Genomic DNA, 21,053 nt, shown 5'->3' on the forward strand with positions numbered 1-21,053 from the left:
CATACAGAACAGTTACATTTGCAAGAGACATGCTTTAATCTAACTCGTGGGGAAAAAAATTCCACTATTTAGAAGCTGTCTTTTATGGTTGAAGCACTGCGGTTACCAAGGCTCTGCCACTTGCTATGTCATTCCCGAGATCATAATGTCACATCTAAATGTGTTGATAGTCCTGCGGTCTCACTTTTGCCTTAAAGCCTGCGCAAGCAGACTGTGGGGGGACTGCTTCCTCCAAACCAAGGTCAGCACCTCACTGAGACATGAAGCACTGCTCCCAAAGACATTTGCAAAGTTTCATGAGGCTGAGCTTCAGCTGGAACCGCTGCTTGCCCTTCAGTAGCCTAGTCTGTCTCCTGAACAACCCATGTCCATAAAAAAGATATTAGCATAATATTAGTAAGTGAATTGGTAAGGGAATTTACATGAATACACTATGCGTCTAGACCATCAAATTGATTTGTTCTGTATTTTGCCCCAAGGACACTGCAACAAAGGTGTTAGCTATTGCTCAGGCTGCATCTGGAGCAAGGCACCTAGTGTTCTCAGTGAGGAAACCTTGATGCAGAGCAGAGGGAGGTTTCCTCCAGAGGCTGCACCCTGCAAAGAGCATGCAGGTGAGCCAGTCTCCATCAGACCACATGGGCACAGGGTTGCTCCAGGCATGAACCACAAAGGCAGCGTGGACATACTTGAAAAGAGTCCAAGGTCACACTCAGTTCCTGTGAGAGACATTGTGTACGGAGGGTTTCAACCACAGACCAAACACCTTACAACATCGTATAGTGCAGAAAATGACATTTCCAAGTGTATTTATTGAGAAGTAGTAAAGATGTACATAATTTTACAAGCTTTTAATTTTAATTTACATTTTCTTAAATTATGTAGGCCCTAATAAACTATAACCTGCTAATAGATGACAGAGACCCTTGGCTTCAATTATATCTCCAAAATGCTGCTATTGCTGGGATTTTGGCTCATGTCACTTCAGCTCCTCTTCAGAGACACTAAATACCATATTCATTTAGAGCATATGCCTGGTGTCAATCCTGTAAAGCAGAGATGACTTTTGAACCGAAACCCTGGATCTGGATACAACCTCACAGCTAAAATCTAGTCTTCCTGTCACAGGCCAAGTCCATGTCCTCCATAAACTCTGCAATTCTGATTGGCTGCAAGATTTCATCTCCCGCGAGATGAAGTGTGCTTGTATACAGGATTTTGATTTGGCCTCATCTCCCTTGTCAGTGCTTACACTGGAACATACTCCACATCTGCTTTAGATGCAAACGCTGCTGCTTACACTGGATTCTAATGAAAACAGATCTGGGAGCTAGCTGCCACCTATACCTTTGTGCACAATCTCCACAGGCATCTAAAAATAAGCATCATTTTTAGTTTTTCCTGTCCTCTTTTACTGATATACTGAACTGCACAGAGTTATATCTATTTAAGATACTATCTTGTGACTGCAATCACACAGTGTTTGTATTCTGCAAGCTGACTACTCAAACGACTAATGAACGTTCAAGTTCTGTACTGACTGAGAACTCCCGGAGTATCAGCAAAAGGCATTATATTCTATACTTCATTTGCCCCAAATACTTGCAAACATGACATTGTGCTCAATCTTGGTTGTTGAGGAGAGGCTGAAGGGAAGGCAGTCTCTGATTAATATGCTGTTGAATTAAAATGCACTCAACGTCAAAACGACCAGCCTTCAGTTTAATCTACTTAGGCCCATCTGGAACCGTCTGGCGTGACTATGTGTCTGCCTTGGTTATTTTCTCCTCTGTATTGTTCATGTGGGAAAATGTATCAGAGTAATTTCTCTCTTCAAGGCAGGCATGTATGACACACTTTTATTTAAAGATATATAACAATTTTTGCTCAGCAAGAGAGTACTTGTGCTCTGAAACTTTGTTTTAGAATTTTAGTATTGTAAAGGCTTTTGAGCTAAATCCTTGAATTTTCCTTGGATGTGCATTTTTGTAGATAATTTATTTTTATAATTAACTTCTGCTATGGTAGCACACAGAATCCAAGTTAAAATGAGAACTTTGTCATGCTCTGTAAATCTTCCCTCCTTTTGCCTCCATCTCCTCTCTAGAATCCAGTATATTAATTGAGCCATACCTGTCACAGAGAGCTAAGGGCAACTCCAATGAAGGCATTGCAAACCTTTTATAAGAACCGACGGTTGTTGCTGGGCTGTTTTTTGTTCTTACATCTGATTAGGAAAAGAACACTGAAAAGCTGAACAAATAACTTGAGAAATAATATTGCTTCATGCATTTAAATAACACTATGACTTGTCCAAAAAAAAAAAAAAAAAGAAAAAGAAGAAGAAGCTAGTTCACCTTACCAATTTTTTTTTTAATAAAGACTTTTACGTTGAGATTCTCATGCAATGTTATGATGCAGAAACTTGAGAAGGGCTTGCTTTGAACTTTTTTCCTATTCCAGTAGAAACACTTTTTTCCCCACCTGAAAAACTACATAAAGCTGGTACTACAGCTTTTTATGAAAAATGTACTTCCAGGCCAAATTTGACTAGACAGGTACTGTAAATATGAAGAAGATACACATCAATTTTAATTTTTGGACACACAAATCTATCACCCAAATAGCTACTGTATAAAGATTTCATACGTGGCAAGTTTCATGTGATGGCTTTAAACTGCCCGGTGATAACAAATTATCATTAGTTTGTTGTGTGGTGACTTGTATATCAAATTCCAACACAGCAAAGAAATCCCATTTTTATGAATTTATAGAGGAGTTTTGCCTTGGACTTTTAGTGGCTCCAGGCTTTCACCTACCAACTAACTTTCATATAACCTACAAAGTTTAAATCAACAAAGTTACTACCTGGTAACTAGACATATGGTGGCTTCAGAGCACAGAGAGGGAAGGTCTTCACCTCAGTGCTAACTAGTGTGCTTGTGTAGGCATCCTGGAGTTTATATTTGACATCTTCTCTTGCACACACCTCTTCACGCAGTCAGAGCACAGGCAACCTCAGGTGTCTCCGCGTACAGAGTTAAAAATTAAAAAAGCAGTTTCCGTCTTCTGCCATGAGAGACGAACCACTTGCTGTTGTTTCAGAGTGCTCAAGCTGCATATGGAGCACTAGGGACCCTGTGTGCAATATGGACCTTGCTCATTTTCCAAAGCTGAAAGGTAGCATGTTCAAAACTTGCAAGGTAATTATCACTGTATGGACTGTAATTTTTAATAGAAATGATGAAAATTAGGGTAATATATCTCTCAATATTTCTTCATAAAAAATCCCCTCCTTATCCTCTCCCCAGATGCGTGACATGCTATTGAAACTTCTGATTCAAAAATATTTAGGGTTGTTCCTGTGTAATATTGTTGTGCAATCCAAAATGGATGAGGAAAATCATGTTGACTCAAAACAGAAGGTACATAAATGTGGAACAGAATGGGAAAGCTACCAAAATGCTGTTATATTTACCAAAGTGGACTGTGCTCCTGAAATGGCCAATGTTACCATGCCAGCAATTCCAGCAGCTTGTGTTGATCCTGAATATGCTAAATGTAGCATCATTTGTGCATCTGACTGGTGAGAGATTCCTTAGTAATTTTTCATTCCTAACGAACTTCTGTTTTATTCCTCATCTGGACTTAACTCCGCATTTTCACCTTCCAGTAATGTCACCTGCACACTTGGTCTACGGGGTGGAATTTTGTTCTTTTATGCACAGCAGATGCACTCACTGTATGGCTTTCAGTAGACTAAGTAATTCATGAATATGGGTCTTAGTTCTCTTGTCAGAGAATCAAGAAATTATGCTGAAGGTATTAAACACTTTTTTTTTAGCTTTCTAGGTAGCGGTCCCCAGTATCAACCTCCCAACATACTCTTAACTTTCCTCAAACAATCAGTGGAATTATTCAGAATCCAAATAAAAACACAAACTTTCCTTTATTATTTTTTCTTACTGCAACAAATACTTAAATGCTTTGGTGCAGCCCTGCTCTTTGATTTCTTTGAATTTCAAATTTGGTCATGTCAAAAATTATCACAAAGGTTTTTTTGTTTATCTACATAGTTTTTAACCAAAATTACATTATAACACACGAACACAGTCTTCTCTTTAAGGCACAACATATCATTATGCACATTCTGTTTGCCAAACTTATAAAAGAGACAATATTATATAACCCTCTCCCTCCCCTGCCCCCCAAAAAAGAAAGAAAAATTGCATCCACTTCCAAAATCAGCTGCTAATAAAGTCACAGTAAATTATTTTCATCAATAATTTACACAAATTACAGGTCTAGACAGGATTGTCATTATACAGTCTGAGTGCATTCCAATTCAGATTTTCTGGGTTAGGTAGGCTAAAGTCTGGTTCAAACCTCAGTGCTGAGAATATATCCCACTTTGAGGAATGTTGTTGAACACCACCTTGTCGGCTGGAAAACGCGTGTTGGTGCTTTGCCAGTTCGAGTCCTTTGTTCACTCCTGTCAGGGCTCACTTGGTGTGTACCAGCAACCTCCACAGTTTTAATTCATTTAAAAACGTTGCATATATAAGACCATAGAGCTTCCTTACGTAGCACTAATGTTTCAACTTCATTCAGCAATCTGAATTCTTCAATTTGGAATTTTTAATTCCAAATATTTCTTCCCTTCTTAAGACAATTCATATGTGTAAAGCCAGAGGCATTGAATCACACATAAAAATTCAGTGTACTTGAAATATATATATATAAAAAAAAAAAGGATCGCCAACTTCAGAACACAGTTACAAATACTCTAGTTCCAGTGCTTGATGGAGAGCCAAGAGGTCCGAATGACTGGATATCCTCCAGAAAGGCATGTTGTGCTGTGTTTGTTAGAGGGGGGAAAAGGTCAGGAAAGATGAACACTGTGACACAGGCGGTATACGACACACGAGACTAGTCAGATTACCACCACATATTTTACACCACTGTGTTTCTGGATTGATTTTTGCTAGTAAAGTACTTACAAAAATCACACCAAAATAGATCTGAGCTTAATAGTTCAACTGAAGTTAAAATAATTAGATAGTCCTTCTTAATATTTTCTTCGGAAAAAGCCTATTATTTAGTAAGGGCTATTTGCTTATTGTTAGCATGCAAACCCATACAAAGGAGCATTAATAGAAAATCCCTTTCTGCTCCACTTCTCAGACTTTGCAAAATACCAAATGATCATTTAAAGGGCTATAAGATTTTCATTAAAAGAGGCTTCACACAGAACACTTGGAAACAGAGTTGAATTACATTTTTCTCCATCTAGGGGGAAAAAAGAAATTTCTTTCGATAAGAAAATAACCCATTTCTAGTTTAAAAAAAAAGATAATTTGTGTTGCAGAAAGCATCAGTGTCTGTCAGAGATGCAGATATATGTACTATTCTTCTTCAGCAATTCATCAGAATAGAAAAAAAACCCCATACTTTCATGTTGCGTTCAGATCTATTTGTAATGTGCTATATTCATCCATCTCTCTGAATTCTGTATCTATCCATGCAATATAGCCAACGTTAAGTAAAAAGCATGCCAAACTGCAAAGTACACAATCCAACCACCTTTGTTTAGCACAAACTATAAAAAACCCATCACCAATACTGTACCTATATTAAGGAACCATTTGGAATGAGCATTTTGGTTATTTTCATTTTGTTTCCATTCCAGGGCACTTTATTTTGCTACTCCTAGCACAACAACGTTTACATCACTTGTCCTGGGCAGACATCGTGAGGCAAAAATTTTCAGTTTCTGCACACTTCCAAGGTGATACTGGGAAGTATGGTGTAAATTACTAATTTGATCTGTTTCTGAATATTGAAAACTTATCTGGTGAAATTTGGACTTGAATTATTATAATGAGAAAATTGAATATTTCTGAAGAAACAGTTCTTTTTTTAGAAACACAGATTTGGTGCACAATCTCTGTGTTGTGTTCTTTTTCCTTTTGCAGATATGTCTTTTTTTGAAGCAAATTATGTGTTCATCATATTTGCTCCAGTAAACTAAAAATCTTTATCTATGTTAGCAACAAATTTGCACAGCCCTTTAGATGTTTTTCCACATTCTCTGTAACACTTCTCTTGAAACCTCCCCGATTTCACCATTTAAAGAAAACCACAACCTAACCATCATGTCATAGCCCTTTCTATCTCTTCTGTTTACCTTTAATTTGCCTGACACTAGTCAGACATTTTTGCTGCAGTAATTTTCCATTTGTTTTTAAAATAATTTTGCATTTTTTTTTCTTTCCAAACTGAAGTGAAGCAAATGCCAGAATCCAAATGGTTCATTTTACTCTAAGTTTTGATCTCATCATGCTCTTGTTGCCTTGCATGTGTGGACTGGAATTATTTGTCATTCTGCCATTGTGCAACACTGACAGAAGTGCAAACAGAAAGGCTTGCATTAGTAGCTAGGTATCACACCAACATTTCAGGAGACAGGTTACCTTTTTTGCTGCCTGTTCTTCTTCTACACCATCCCCAATTACAACATATACTACTTTTCTGCCAAACCTTTGCATTATTCGTTCAAAGCAACTTTCTTTTCCTGGAAGATAAATGAGATAAGAGTTCAGAGTGAAGTTACCTGATTAGCTGCATGTTCCTCATCTCGGCCATCTCCAATCACAACATAAGTTATGTTAGTGCCAAATCTGGACACTATACGCTCAAAACAGCTCTCTTTGCCTGAAAAACAATGCACTACTTATTCAAGCTATCAAGTGAGTTATGGTGAAGCCCTACAAAGGATAATTACAGTGGTGAGACATTGTTATTACTACTTTTGTAAAGTTCCTAGCCTTGGGATTTTGAGCTCACACTGGTGAGAAGCAATTAATTCTTAGTGACATTAAGCTGCTCCAGGTAAAATTAAATCTCTTTCTTAAGAATTACAGGAAAGCCAGTAAGATAAAGGAATTAGTGCTGTGAAAATGAATAGGTCAGGGAATTAATAATTGAATTTAAACATTTCTCTATAACTAATACTTTTTTTTTTCAAGGAAAGCAGCAATTTTAATTCTAGTGTAGCTGCAACAATGAGTGATGTAGCAATGGAAAAATTGTTCAAAGAACAATGGACAAGTAAAATAAAATCAGACAAAAGATTCCTGGGAGAACATCTATGAAGCATTTGGCTCTTTTGGAGAAATGTGGAAGCAAGCAGGCTAAGCCAGTAACAACAATAAACAGGACTGAAAGGGACCAAGCAAAATCATCTACTGATCTTCTCATTGTACTGCGGGTTCAGTTTTACCAACGAATGCCTGTGCTACCCATCCTAAACTGTCCTAATATGACGATTTCACTGTTTCCAGAGGCAATCTCCATATTTAATTAACCCTTTCCATGAGGAAGTTTCTCTTTGACACACAACCTACATGTGCCCTATTGCAAACAAATCATCACCTATTGTCATACCTCCCATCAACGCAGAGAAAGATTATTTCCTTCCTCTCTGCAATAGCTTTTTACCTTGTTTGGTATTATGGCTATCCCCCACCCTAGGTTTTTCAGTCTCTTCTCACAAGCTCATGATTTCTAGATTTCCAGTTCTTACTGCCCTCCTCTTGCTTTTTTTTTTTTCCAGCTGGCCCACAAAAAAGGGCTTATGATTAGGAAAAGCATCATGTGTGTTAACTGTTGAGTGAGGACCAGATTCCAGCGTGTGCAAGGAACAGCCGCAATTATAGTCCTGTGCTCAGCACAGTGCAGAGATCATTGAGATGAAAAGTAGAGAGAGATCTTGTACCCAACAGAGTTTGCTGTGCTCCTGACAGGGGTGTAACAGCGGCCACACTGTTCTCAGAAGGAATTCCTTGTGCAGAATTACTTCAACAGAGCCTCCAGAGACTGTGCTTCACTTCACCACCCCCTTCTGTGCTGTCGGCACTATTTCTTAATGCTCCTTCCTTTGGTCTGAGTGCAATCTCAGTGACTGAATCCAATGTGTACAGGCTGTATGACAGATGACATTCATTCCACAGGCTGCTCAATACCATGTGGTATTTGGGATACTTTGTGCCTGGGCTTAAGTTTTTCAAGTATTTGAGGCATTTCTGTTAAAGGACAGCTACAGCTAACTAAAGGATGACTGAGGTCATAGTTTTCTCTGACACTGTTCGAATATGTATTGTTTTTTTCACTTGTGAAAATCATTTAGGAAATGTAATGCTTTTGTCAATGAAGTGTCACACTTCATGTTATGTAAGGTGTCATAGGTATAGAAATTAAGCAGTCCTGAATTAATAACTGCTAAACCATGAAATCTGCTGAAATTATCATAGTAGGCTGTGTCACATTTCACAGGAATGATAACTTGCCTTGGTTTACAAGAAAATTTTGGATGTGATTTCCAAAATCCATGTATTTCCAAACTATAATACACAAGAGGTACATGGTTATTGACAGAATAGGGAAGTGCCCCATTCATCAACACAGCTTCTGTTGGTAATGGTTGTCATTACCATTACTAGAGGTACTATGCTTTCAGAAAAAGCTTGTGAAGCAGTGGCCTAACTTACGTAGAGCTGGAGGTCAGAGCAGAGACTATTTTAACAGAAGTTCTGCTTAGATTTGAATTCAAAAACCACTTTTCTTCATTCTTTTCTGCACGTTTTATGTTTTCTGCACCATACTCGGGAGTTTCTGATGCTTTTAATTAGTATGGAGACCTTTATTCCTTTGGGCATCATTGAAAATAAGCTGAATTTGGAATTTATTAACATAAACACATCTAAACATATGCAATGCCTAAATCTTATAACTAACAGAGTAAGTGTCAGGGAAGTGGAGTAGAATCCATCCATTACTGGCAAAAAAATATTGGTAATGCAGTGTAGTCAGAATGGATGAAAGAATAATTTTCTTACCTATTTTGGTTGCACTGTAAATATTTTCAATAGGAAAAGCTCCTCCTAAGCTGTATAGCAGAACTTTTGCAAGTGCTGGGATAAGCTGGGTTGTTGTTACCAACACGTTTACACAGTTACTCCTAAAATGAGAGAAATAGTTTAAGTTTGAATAGTTTAAAACCATTATCCAAATGCTGATGTGGTGAACCAGCTGTGGAGAGCATACTCAGGATTCCTCAACATTTACTTTCACTCACACAGCAGTGCAGCTCAGCACCATCACTTCCAGAAAAATGTACATAAAACGTTCAGCAAAATCATTTAAAAAAATATGCAGGCCTGCTTTACAAGAAATATTCCACACTGGTTTATAAAAAACAGGTCCTTGAAGATGGTTCACTAAAATACAGACATTTAAGGTCACCAACTACGTCCAAAAATAGGCTTTCTAATGCTTGGAAAGCATTATTTTCTTGCTGGCAATTACTTGCCAGTAGCTAGCAGCCAAATAAAAGTGTTAGGAGAAAGCAAAGACATCATTTGTTACTCCTGTCTTGAGGGGAAATAAACAGCCAATACACATTTCTGCACAATGACATCACTTTCTTCATGTTTCAAGGGTAAGAATGTTTCTGAGAAGAGGGAGAGATAAGAATAATCATGTTAATGAGCTAACATCGAATGGTGAGGATGAAAACTTGAATGGAGAAGCTGTGCTAGCAGTTACACAAAAGAAAACTCAGAGCCAGGCTACTTTAGGCTGGAACATGAGCATGACCATGTGAACACGGAGCTGAGAGCAAATAGTTGTGATTTTTCCTCCTAGTTCTTTCACAAACTCCAAGCAAGACCTTAGACTACTATTTCTGCCTTAATGTATCTCAATTTCCTGTCAGTAACATAGGTGATGTTTAGCTGCCTCACAGGTAGCTTCTGAAGATTTATAGCTGTACAGCTCTTTGAAGACAAGACAAAAGACTATTATTTAACAGTCCTGAGTAACTGATAATAGTTTGCCAGACTCATCCTCCAATGCTCAACTGGACTTCATTACTGAATGTCTTTTTGAAGACTAGCAATTCGGAAAGAAATGCAGAGCTAAACACAATGGCTTACATAAATTTTTACTTTTTTTCTCTTGAAGTGCTTAAGACACTGTTAAATAAGCAACAATTAAGAGATAAACTTATTGCAAAAGTTGTTACATTTAAAATAAGTTTTTCACATCTTTCCAAGTCTGTTCATTTTGCTTGATGCTGAGTCTTTTCCCAGACATGTTCAGAAGGCAAGATGGCTTAACGTTGTTCCTTTTTTATGGTTTAAAATCAGAATTTTTGAGGATTTCTGATAAGATACATATTGCATAGCTGACTAAGCAGCAGCAGTGTTCACAGTGTTATTATTTCAAAGGAACAATATATTTTACGTGTCATTACTGGGAACCCAAACTTTTAACTTAGTTAAAACAGATTTTTGCTCTTCTGAAAACTTAGATACATGCTTAAGCATACTGATTTGTCTGGAAAGACAGAAGGAAAATGTTTTTGTGTTTTGGGATCTATACAGTATTTAGGTAGCACAGTGAATAGGTACAAACATTGAAGGACAGAACATAGAGTCATGGAGTTCAGAGGATGCTGCGCAGAAGATAATAAATTAAAGGCTGGCTCAGAATTCTACAATACCCTTTCAATGTACACAGGGCCATTTATCACATTTTAGAAGACACTTCATACTATCTTTAGTAAATGCTGGAATCACTCAAAATGAAATCTTAAAGGCACAAATTTATTGTAACCTCAAATGTCAAAAAATAGTCAATATAAGTCAAAAACTAGAAACTTTTTTTACAGTAGACTCAAATACATACCTTGTGCTGATAATTGATAATGATTTAAGTGCATTTGTTAGCCAGGAGTCTGTCAGAGCTTCAATTTCTGCTCTTAATTGCAACCATGCATCTCTTTTAGCAGGACCCAGGAGTCCTTTTATGTAAAAAAAGCAAGAAAAGAAAAAAAAAAATCAAATTAAGTTCTGTATTAGCTGGAATGCATAGATTTTATGGTCATTGTTTCTATTTAAATTCCACTAGAACTTGAAAAAACATCAAAGAGAAAATCTATTTTCTTCAAGGTTCAGTAAACTGCTCTCTGTTTTTATTTGCACCCCACTATACCAAGCAATGTCAGTGAGTATTGCAGATACTAATAATTAGTTGTCTGATGTTTTTTGTCTATTCAGGCTACTTTACCATGTTTCAAAGTATACCTTTCAGAAATACATATTTTTTAAACCAACCCCTCACATATATCTTACTCTCTAATTATCAGAGGCAGTGACAAGGAGGTCCACGCCGTCAGGATCATAGGCAGAGACACTCACAAAATAAGAGACTTGAGAAAAACTTGACTTTGCAGTATCTGCGTGTTTAAAACTGCCCTGCTCATGATTCTGTATATAGGGGAACCTCAGGTTACACATATGGAAATACATTTGTTTGCTGATGGCTTGCTCTTCATGTCCTGTTGTAGTTAGTAATGATAGCTCCTTTTACAGCATTCACAGCCCTGAAATGGCTGCACATCTTATGTTGCCCTATCTCAGTTAGTCCTTAAAAGCACCTTAAAATCCCCTTTTGGGTATAAATGGTCAGATTTTTAAAAATACCCAGCCTATTGAATGCTGAGACACAAGTTCTTTGGAACCAAGCTATTTTAAATTTAGATTTGGTCCTGGAAGAGCAGGGAAGCAGGCTTCATGACCTTTAGTATCCCTCTTCTCTTTCACACCCTATGTTCCCAAGAAGTGGTGATGGCTGTCTTCAAAAATCTGAAATGAAGCAACCTAAAAATACCTAGTTTGATCTAGCCATCTGTTGCCTTCTAACAGCTATTTTGAAATAAATAGATACATATGTGATAAAAAGATTATTAAGAAAGCTAAGAAGTAGAGGATGAATGAAGGAACTTGCCCACTAAGGATGGAATATATTTCAGAAGCAAGATTTGTGGGAGAGAATAAAAACCTTAATACAATGCACCACATATCTGCACTCTGCCTTTGCAATGATTGTTCCTCTTAGTGTGTTTACCTATGCTGTGCTTTTGGACTTAAGCTCTTACTAGTGTTAAAGGTTTTATGAAATGCAACAGCTTTAGAATCTTAGATGCATTAGAAGATATAAGAAAACCCAGTAAACTTTTGAGTAATACTGTTTCAAGTATTATTAATATATAAAAACTCTATTCATGACACCAATGAAGGTCAAGGCCGGACAAGTGAAAGCCAACTATCTACTATGACCCTTTGGTCCTTATTGCTTCTTCCTGTGGCAAGTAGACTCTGAACTACTAAAAGTGAACATATATATTCCAGATTTACATAATTTAGAAAATGATTAAGGTAACAATTAATTCACTGTCCATATTAGTTGTACTGTTTCCCATTTCTGAGAGACTGCAGAAACTGCTAAAAGAACACCAGACTGTTTGGTTTTGCTGAAGGTGAGCTTTACTTTGAGTTTCAGGTTCCTTTGAAATAAATTTCAGATGAGTTGAAAAAGCCCATGCTACAGAATGGGAGAGTGTTCACTTGGACTCCTTCCTGGTTGGGTTGGCCTCATCTTATCCTCAACTGTGGCTGTAGCAATGCTTGAATACTTGTAAGTATTCCCTGTTCTCACAGTCTCTTCTTGAGGGAGTCAGTTGACATATTCCCTCCTCAGAAGAGGGCTGGCTGGCCCTGCAAGTCACACAGAACTCTCCAGAACAGATTCTTCCAGTTCTACTGCTTGATTTCCTACAAGCCTACTAGCACAGACATAAGCGACTCACTCTGTGAATGAAAACAGCAACAGGAAAGCTCTTGGCCCAAATGAGACTTGGATTGCTTGCTAACACAATTAACTGTGTAAGCTACAGAGTCAACAAAAGGTGCTAGTGGCATAGCAGTGCTAGACTTTTCTTGCATCCACTGCTGAAAACAGACTAGCAGGTACCCAGTAGAGAGTTCAGCAGACAGTGTGTTGTTACCATCCAGATCATGAAAATGTAGGATGGTAAAAGCTAGCCACAACCAATTTGTGCTGTGGAAACTATACAACCTCTTTTCTAGAATAACAGCATATTTGAGGTAGAGTAAGTAGATCAACCAATCAGTAAGGTAAGTATAGCCGAGCTGGGTCTGAAGGAGAAAAATGGGCTCTGTAGAAGCTAAATGGAAGCCTGCTCAGTTTCCCCATCTCTGGTTCTCCTGCACAAGAGTGCAATGTTGGCTCTGCCATTACAGTCAGTAGCTTTCAATAGCCCAAGGTCCAGTCACATCACCTTCCATTCACTCTGTGGCTTCCAAGGCACATTCCCTTGGTGGGAGTTCATCACCATGCAGTTTAACCTGATCAGCATTCTAAATTGGTTTTGGCAATTAAACTCACCTCCTATGTTGTTCTTGTAAGTATTATACAACTCTTTTACTCTTCTGTAACGGAAAGCCAGCTTCCTCATCCAGTCAACCCCTCCTCTTACACCTGTTGGCAGACAAAGGTTTGCACTACTTGCAGCTGCATGGAAGCCATCAGTTGCAAAACTGTAGGTACTGCAAACACCCAAAATACAGTAAAAATAAATACAATGTATTCCTGTAAATGCTCAATTTATTTAATCTTTGAAGAAAAAACAATGAAACAAATGCTGTATCTTACCTTAGGTCTTGTCCATTATCATCAGAAGAAACATCATCTATATGAACTTGATCACACTCCTGTTGAAAAAAACCCAAACGATAAATTATCTTAGAGTATGCTCACCATATGCTTAGTACAGATGTTGAAGAAATGATCAGTGCAGACCACTAACTGCACCAGAAGATGGCAGCATATGTACACCTACAGCTTCCTATCGCCATTAATTTTTTTAAATACAACCTTCAACTCCTACACTGTTTAAATTGTTAGTTAAAATAGGCCTTTAGAAAAGCGATATGTAATTTTAGTGTGATTTTAGATTAAAATTATTTTAACTGAAAAAACCTCAACAATTTCAAGTCTCATTTATAGTTTCTCTAGCACACCAATATTCCAAAATCACCTCAACTTTGTTTCCCCACTTCCTAAAAGCTGGTTATGATGAACCACAACAGCTGTATAACTTTTGTTGAGTCTCAAGGAGTTTGGATGCTTCTCAGATTCTTTTATTGATTTATCCAAATGCCTTTGGCTGGAAAATCACAGATAATCAAGCAGTCCTGGAGAACTTCATTAATTCCTGGTTTTGGAAGGGATGGAAATAACTCCAGGGAACTGAGGTACACTGGAAAACTGAACTCCTCTGCAAGCTGGTTTTGTAATTGGATAGCTACCAAATACCCTTTTCTGCACAGTCGTTACAGCAAAAAGATAGGAAAATGCAGAGGAAGCACAAATAAATAGATAGCTCAAGCCATCATGCAACAGTAAATATGAACAGGCATCATATTACTGTCTTATGTAGTGGCTAGAATTAACATCTTAACCCCAAAATGCACCTGAAATTCAGTGTCTGGAGATTTTACTTTCCTGTACGTAAGTAATTTTTTAATATTTCAAGTAGCTGTTGTTAACATAATCCTAATATAATTTATGAAAAAGTTCGAGGATGTATTTAAAAATTACTCCCCAACTAATGTTTTCCAATAATGTAATCTCATCACTAAGACAAAATTAGGCTGAACTTTCAAAATGCCCAGTTCTGTGCCTCAAATAAAGAGCTGAGTCATCTATGTCAAATGAAATTGCTGACAAGCAGCACTTAATTCAGAATCTCTGTGACATGCAGGAGTACGCAATTCTTAGTTTCCAATCTGAGTCTCATACCAATGCTAAGCTGTCCAGACAAAGGATAAATCTGAACAGGAGTCATTTCCAAATGTGTATGCCACAAGTTTCTGGAGTGTGAATTTGGGGAATTACCATTTCTTCCTTCTGTTTTGTTTGCTTTGCACTGAATGAAAAGCTGACAGACTTCTACCCACATGAAGTAAGTTGTTAAAAAAAAAATTAGCAATTTTTTGTATAAAATAAATACACATAATTTCATTTCAAATACATAATTTCATTGCATCATACAAGCAATCATCATTTAAAATTTTGCGTCAAGACTAAAAGAATGAGTGGCCAAACTCTGCTCATCTGGCTTAATCCATTAAGACAGGCATGAAAGAGCTCCATTCAGGGAACAGAAATGAAGCATTCTTCCCCTCACTGGAGAAATAAAATTTTTTGGTTCTGTCTGAGGAGATTATCTTGAGCTGTAGAATATTTTAAAGAAGCTGCTTTTGGATGTAAATAGCAGATGCAAAGAGAAAGAAATGGGGAAGTGGCAGCTGAAATAAAAGATTCATTTCTGTATCCTTATGGATTATTTACACTCCAGAAAAAAAAAAATGCAACTATACTCCACCTAGTGTAGGTAAGGAACTCAAAAATCAGATAAAAAGCCCCACTGGGACAAAGTCTAACTCTGTATTTTGCAATATCTGAGCAGTATCTGGCTTCCTAATCACCTCCACTGATTTCCCTAGAACTGGTCAAAACATAAGGTAACTTTAAAAGATTAAAAATCATTCCTGTGGATTTGAAGGTGTACTAATTAAACGGAGGGCACACAGAAGCCCTGATGGATAAGGAGTGTCTGCTGCTCTTTGGGTTTTGTTAAGCCTTTCAGCTACATTGTTCCAGATTCCAGATGACTGTTCTGCTGATAATTTCATTATTAAATTAAATATGAGTGGGTGGCAAAGGCTCAGCTGTTTAGTTTTATTTTTTTATCTCACAGTTTGTTCATTGACTCCAGGAACAGGAGATGAGGGGAACATGCAGTTTTCTGATTACTTGCCCCTTGTCCCTGCAAGAAGCTTGTTAAGTTTACAAGGGGATCAAACCCAACATCACTCTCCAGCTTCCTCCTTCTCTCCCTTCCTCGTCTCCTCTCGGATCTGAGGCTCGCCTCCTCAACATACTGGCAATACACATGTGCTGACCAACAACAAACGCATGTGCCCACCACTCCTTGCTTCGTTTTACTTTGTTTTCTCGTGGGGTTAAACCATGACACTGATCTACTTCAACTAAAATGTTTACATTTTACAAATTCACTTATATGGTGTGAAAAAACTTTCTGGAAAAAAAGGAAAAGCAGACAGTTTGAGCAGATTTGAGATAGTTCTCTACTTTTCCCAAAAGAAACAGGAAAGTGGTGGCACAACACTACAACTGAGCTTGCTTGTGGGGAGGAAGGAAAGCAAGCAAGCTCTCTGTCACTTGAAATGTTAAGGTAAAATACTTTTCACATCAGCTACAGTACTGGCTACACTCAAGTCACAGTGGCTCCCAGTCAGTGCAAGGTCAAAACTAAGAAAGATAAAATATATTTCCTATTACTGAGAGTACAGGAAAGGTATCTAGGTACAATAACTGGCTTTTGCTTGAAGCAATACTAATTTAAATTATATCTGAGTGCAGACAATTCTTTGCAGCAATTCTTAGAGCCTGAAAATTTGAGAGTACAAAATCAACAAATCTTCCATAAAAATTATCCTCCTGGAATGAACAGTAATTTCATTACCCGGTAAAAACACTGACTCACCACATTGAACATAAAAATGTTATTACTGAGGGGATATTCAGCACTATGCTTTCTCAGGCTATACAGAACACCCCTTTTTATCTACATGCTTCGGTCTCTGTTAAAACTAGTTTGACATGCCTCCCAAATTCTGAGACTTACCTAAATCCTATTTTTTATTTCTCATTTCTATTTCTAATGAGAAAAAAAAAGATGACAAAATCTTATTTAAAATATGTTAGGATTATCATAAAAATGGAAATGTAATTCAGTTTGTTTGAAATAAATACTTTTTTTTTCTTCATCATCCTGAGAGTGAAGGGGGATAACGGACTTGGAAGATTCATGTCCAAATTCCAGCTTGCAATTTCTAGAAATTGTTTTTTTTGCATGCATAGTATGCCCTACCAACACTTCTAAAAGCTCTCTTAAAATTAATACTGAGGTAGGGAGGAAAACTTCATTTTATTCCTTACCTGGTTGAGTACAGAATGCATTAATCTGGATACTATTATAGAACTGAGTCCCATCTCTAAGCATTGTTCAGGCACATGAACTTCTAGAGCACCAGACTCCTATTTTCATGGCAAAACACCAACTGACCTCCCAAGTGATACTTCTCAAGCTAACTAAAATTTATACACTGAGAATGAAATAGCTGGAGAACAGCCTAGCCCGAAATAAAAGTGCAGCTTGGCTGATTAGAACATGGGTTACTGGGTCAGCAGGGAATGTCTCAGCAGATTGGAATTTCTGCATCAGCAGTCATTGTAGTGAGACAGATTTGCATAGAGGAAGGAAAACTTTATTTTTGTATGTGATAACTTTCAGTAACTTGGTTATTATTACTAGACCTTGGTATGCAGTGTTTGCAACCAAGAAAGACAGGGCAGAAAGAGAGCTTAGAGGATGCAGGGACTGGAGTCAATATTACAGAAATATAGGTTCATTAGTACATTACATTTGTCATGTCTGGAGCCACAAGGTTTACTGCAGTATGAAGATGAAAGCAAGACAGAAGGTATGGGACCTGATGGCTCAGCATTAAAAAAGTGAGATGATGAAAGGATAAGTATTCTGACTAGTGAATAAAGGCCTATCTCACTTCCTCCAGTAAGAACTAAAGGTGTTGTGTCTTGACGGCCATGACCATCAGCAGCTCAGCACTCACCTCCCCTCTCCTTGGGGAGGATGGAGAGAGGAAGACGGAGAAAGAAAGATGAAGAAAGACGAAGAGATGAGAGACCCCAAGTCAGAACTGGGGAATTCTCAGAATTCATTACACAGTCATCATGCAGATGCACTGTAATATTCAGTAATTACCATGTGCTTTGCAAACATATTTAAACAGACAGATTTATTCATCTGCATATTAAAGGATGCTTCTATGTACTTTGGCACAGGATGCCATGCAATTATATCTTATTTGCTAAGAAGACAGAAAATTGTTGGTCTTCTTGAATATGCCAGAGTGTGTGCATACAGCTCATTTCAGAACAAGAAGTTTGGAATTTTGGTAATCTTATAAGGGAGTTAGTTTTGAAACAAAGATGAATTCTGGGCTAGAAAATACTTAATTGCATATAGAAATTGGTTTTAATCAAATCAAATTGATTGAGTTATGAGATTTTCCAAGAGAGTCCCCAAGTAGTATTTTTTGATTTATCTAAAACTGAAAACTGTTTGGATACTGTTCAAGCTCTGGAATGAGTTGGAGTATGAATTTTTGGACAGGATATTAAAACCACCCTGTGAAGAATATACAAAATGTGATGATCCACCTATGACAGCTGAACCTGAGATCTACAAAGAAAATAAATAATGAGAGAAAGGAATGAAGTTTCAGTGGCCATAAGCAAGACTAAAGCGGTACAGAAAGAGGGAAAAGCTCCATTTTGCTGAACTCTTCCACTTGAACTCAGCACAAGATTGAAGAACTCTGGGCACATGCTACTGAATGGCTTAAAGTTCACTGGGTACCACATGAAATCTGAACATGCAGGGGCAAAGGTCTGCTAAAAAGAAATTTAAGCAATGCTTTGAAAAATTTATTTGGAATCTATCCCTGGTACGGGGCACCAGGAGAACATTCACCGAATGCACTTGCATTGTCAAGTGATGACTCACTAGGACTGCAATAAAACACGGACTGGTGAAGGCATGTCCAGGGCTTTACTTTCTGACATTGCTGCTGCTGGAAGGAGGAAGTGGAGCTCAAGTATAGGGTGAAGTAGATCCCATTTTCTTGACTTAAAAAGAGCTAAGAACGGGTGAGGTCTGCAAGGGATGGCAAAGACAACCGCAGCCTGGTACCTTCTGCTTTTCTTAGTGCCTACAGTCGACAAAAGAACAAAAGAAGTGCACTAGAAAAATCAACATCCCAGTGAATGGAAAAATCTCACTTATCCTCATTTTTTCTATTCACTCACCAGAGACTTTTTTCTGGCATTTTAAACAGAACCTCCAAGTCTTCCAGCTGCCGTTAGTGGCAAAATATCTGTCCACAGAGGGAACTCTGGGATCCGCTCTGAGTAAGAAAACAACTGATTTAGACCAGGGGAAGGCCTGAAAAGCCCACAGTTTAATTTGAGAACTGTTTTTCACCCCCTGCCTCTTGACAAAAATGGTTGTAAGACCGTCCCTTTCCACGCTAACAGATCCGGACCCCCGGAGTGAAACAAAAAGTCTGTGAAGCCCAGCTGACGAGCCTGCTTTCCAGACCACTGTCCCTGCGGCCATCCACCTGTGTGCTCCTGACAGCTGAGCAGTCCGCAGCGGTCATTCCCTAGGAAGAGGTCTCTCCTTTTTCTGACAGGATGCCAAACTGCACACCCTGGGTACATCGTGACAAACGTGTGGTCGCCCGGTTACCTCGGGAAGAGACGTCACTGATGAGTATGTCTATCATAGTCCCAGCTCTCTGATGCTGCGGTCTTTGAGGTAAATGAGGAATATTCTACCTTTAAGCAAGAAAGAGGGGCCAGTGGCCAAAAGGCTAATTAGGTATGTGGAGAGAAGAACACAGTCTCTTGTGGTCAGATGATGGCAACCACTGAAAGCAAACGTAGAGAACTTCAGGAGAAAGAATGGGAGGCACTTATGGCTCCCTCCTGGCAATGACTGCAGACAGCTCTAAATCCATGGAAACTGAAAAGATGGCCATAGGACAAAAAGAGGAAAGGGTAGTTTGCAGATTCCCTCTCTCACCCAGTTTCATGGAAGGAACCTGGTGCCACGGGAAGTCACTGCCATCTGGCTAACCTCTCTCTGATTAGAGTATGACAAATCCAACGTCTAGATAGGCAGAAAATGTCACATGCAACAGACACTAATGCACAGCAAACCACTATGTGGTTAAAACCCCAGGAGTAACGGTGTTTATGTTCCTTTGATTCTTACCTCTAAATCATTAAAAAATAAATGTGTGTCAGCAAGATTAAAAATCATTTCTTCCATTCGCAGTCCAAGGGTCACGGCCATTGGCGGATCCTTAAAAAACAGAAAGCAAGGTTCACAACTTAAATACCTTTGAGTTATATCACAATTACTTTAAAAACTGCTATATACAAAGTGTTTTGAAAAGTTACCACTGCAAGAAATGTCTCTAAAATCCTTTCAGTATTAAGCTATTTTAATGTGATGCTACAAGAAGAGAAGGCTCAACCTGTGTGAGAACTTTTGGGGAGCTGGGGATGTTGAAACAACAAGTTTTTTGAAAGTCAAGGCATTTGTAACGTGGCTAAAATGGCAGAAGAAAACCTGGTGGCCATATGTAAACCTGCATAAAGAAGGCTGTAAACTGGGAAGGAACTTCTCACAAAAGATATACGTAAGAAAACCAATATTTATTATTATAAGAATACACTCAAGTTTTCATCCTTGAGCCTTTTATAAAAATATGTAAGTATCTTGCCTGTCAATTTGTGGACAGAAAGAAGCTGAGTATTGGACCAGTAACTCATTTTTCTGACCCAATGCACTGAGTCAGCAGCAGAAGTAGGAATGAAGTTAATTCATGTGACACCCAGTCCACTGCACAATTCCTCTGATCTCTTGGCTTTTCTTCCTGATTTTTGGGCACACAGAAGTCCTCACTAAGGTCATGCTAAATTGGACTAGGAAAGGTAGTCATCTCTACCAAGTGATTACTTTGTAAGCAATTACCCTACACTGTCATAGGAAGGTGTGATTTAAGAGGCCTTTTCAATTTCTAATGTCTCTGCTTTATAAAAATACAAAAGGTAATCTGAACCTATGCCCACTTCCCCAAACTGAGTTTCAGTTTGGATAAATCATCACTGCCTTGCCCATGCTTAGAACTATATCACTTCTTTCCCACACTTTCTGCCACTCCAGTATGTGTCTTCAAACCCTGCACTTCGTCCTTCTCCATCTCAATATTTACCCTTCTTCCATGCAGGCACTCACTGATGAATTTCTGGGCTCTCCTTTATGATTTTATTGCAGGTATTCATTCAACAAAGTGCCTGTGTTCTTCTAAGTGTTCTTCAGCATGCCTACAATCTATGGCACAATTTTTTAGGTGGTCCACAGGAATGGGAAAGCATATGTAAGT

General features: G+C 38.2%; 1 protein-coding gene across 17 annotated transcripts in view; it reads right to left on the minus strand.

The window, feature by feature from the left end:
• Nucleotides 1–778: 778 nt before the first annotated feature.
• EYA4 (EYA transcriptional coactivator and phosphatase 4) overlaps nt 779–21,053 on the minus strand; it is a 159,812-nt gene continuing 139,537 nt past the window's right edge. For 14 of the 17 annotated variants that reach the window (XM_069787294.1, XM_069787289.1, XM_069787285.1 and 11 more), the window contains 7 exons: nt 19,877–19,966; nt 13,579–13,637; nt 13,312–13,472; nt 10,750–10,864; nt 8,898–9,019; nt 6,474–6,574; nt 779–4,856 (listed from right to left, as the gene is read on the minus strand). In XM_069787294.1, the coding sequence (XP_069643395.1) occupies nt 4,776–4,856; nt 6,474–6,574; nt 8,898–9,019; nt 10,750–10,864; nt 13,312–13,472; nt 13,579–13,637; nt 19,877–19,966 (729 nt within the window). In that variant the 3' untranslated portion in view covers nt 779–4,775. Of the gene's footprint in view, nt 4,857–6,473; nt 6,575–6,613; nt 6,715–8,897; nt 9,020–10,749; nt 10,865–13,311; nt 13,473–13,578; nt 13,638–19,876; nt 19,967–21,053 lie in introns of all 17 variants that reach the window. The other 3 variants (XM_069787293.1, XM_069787284.1, XM_069787282.1) reach the window with 1 other exon arrangement.

The sequence above is a fragment of the Haliaeetus albicilla genome, chromosome 7 (assembly GCF_947461875.1).
Source record: "Haliaeetus albicilla chromosome 7, bHalAlb1.1, whole genome shotgun sequence".
NCBI classification, from domain to species: Eukaryota; Metazoa; Chordata; class Aves; order Accipitriformes; family Accipitridae; genus Haliaeetus; species Haliaeetus albicilla.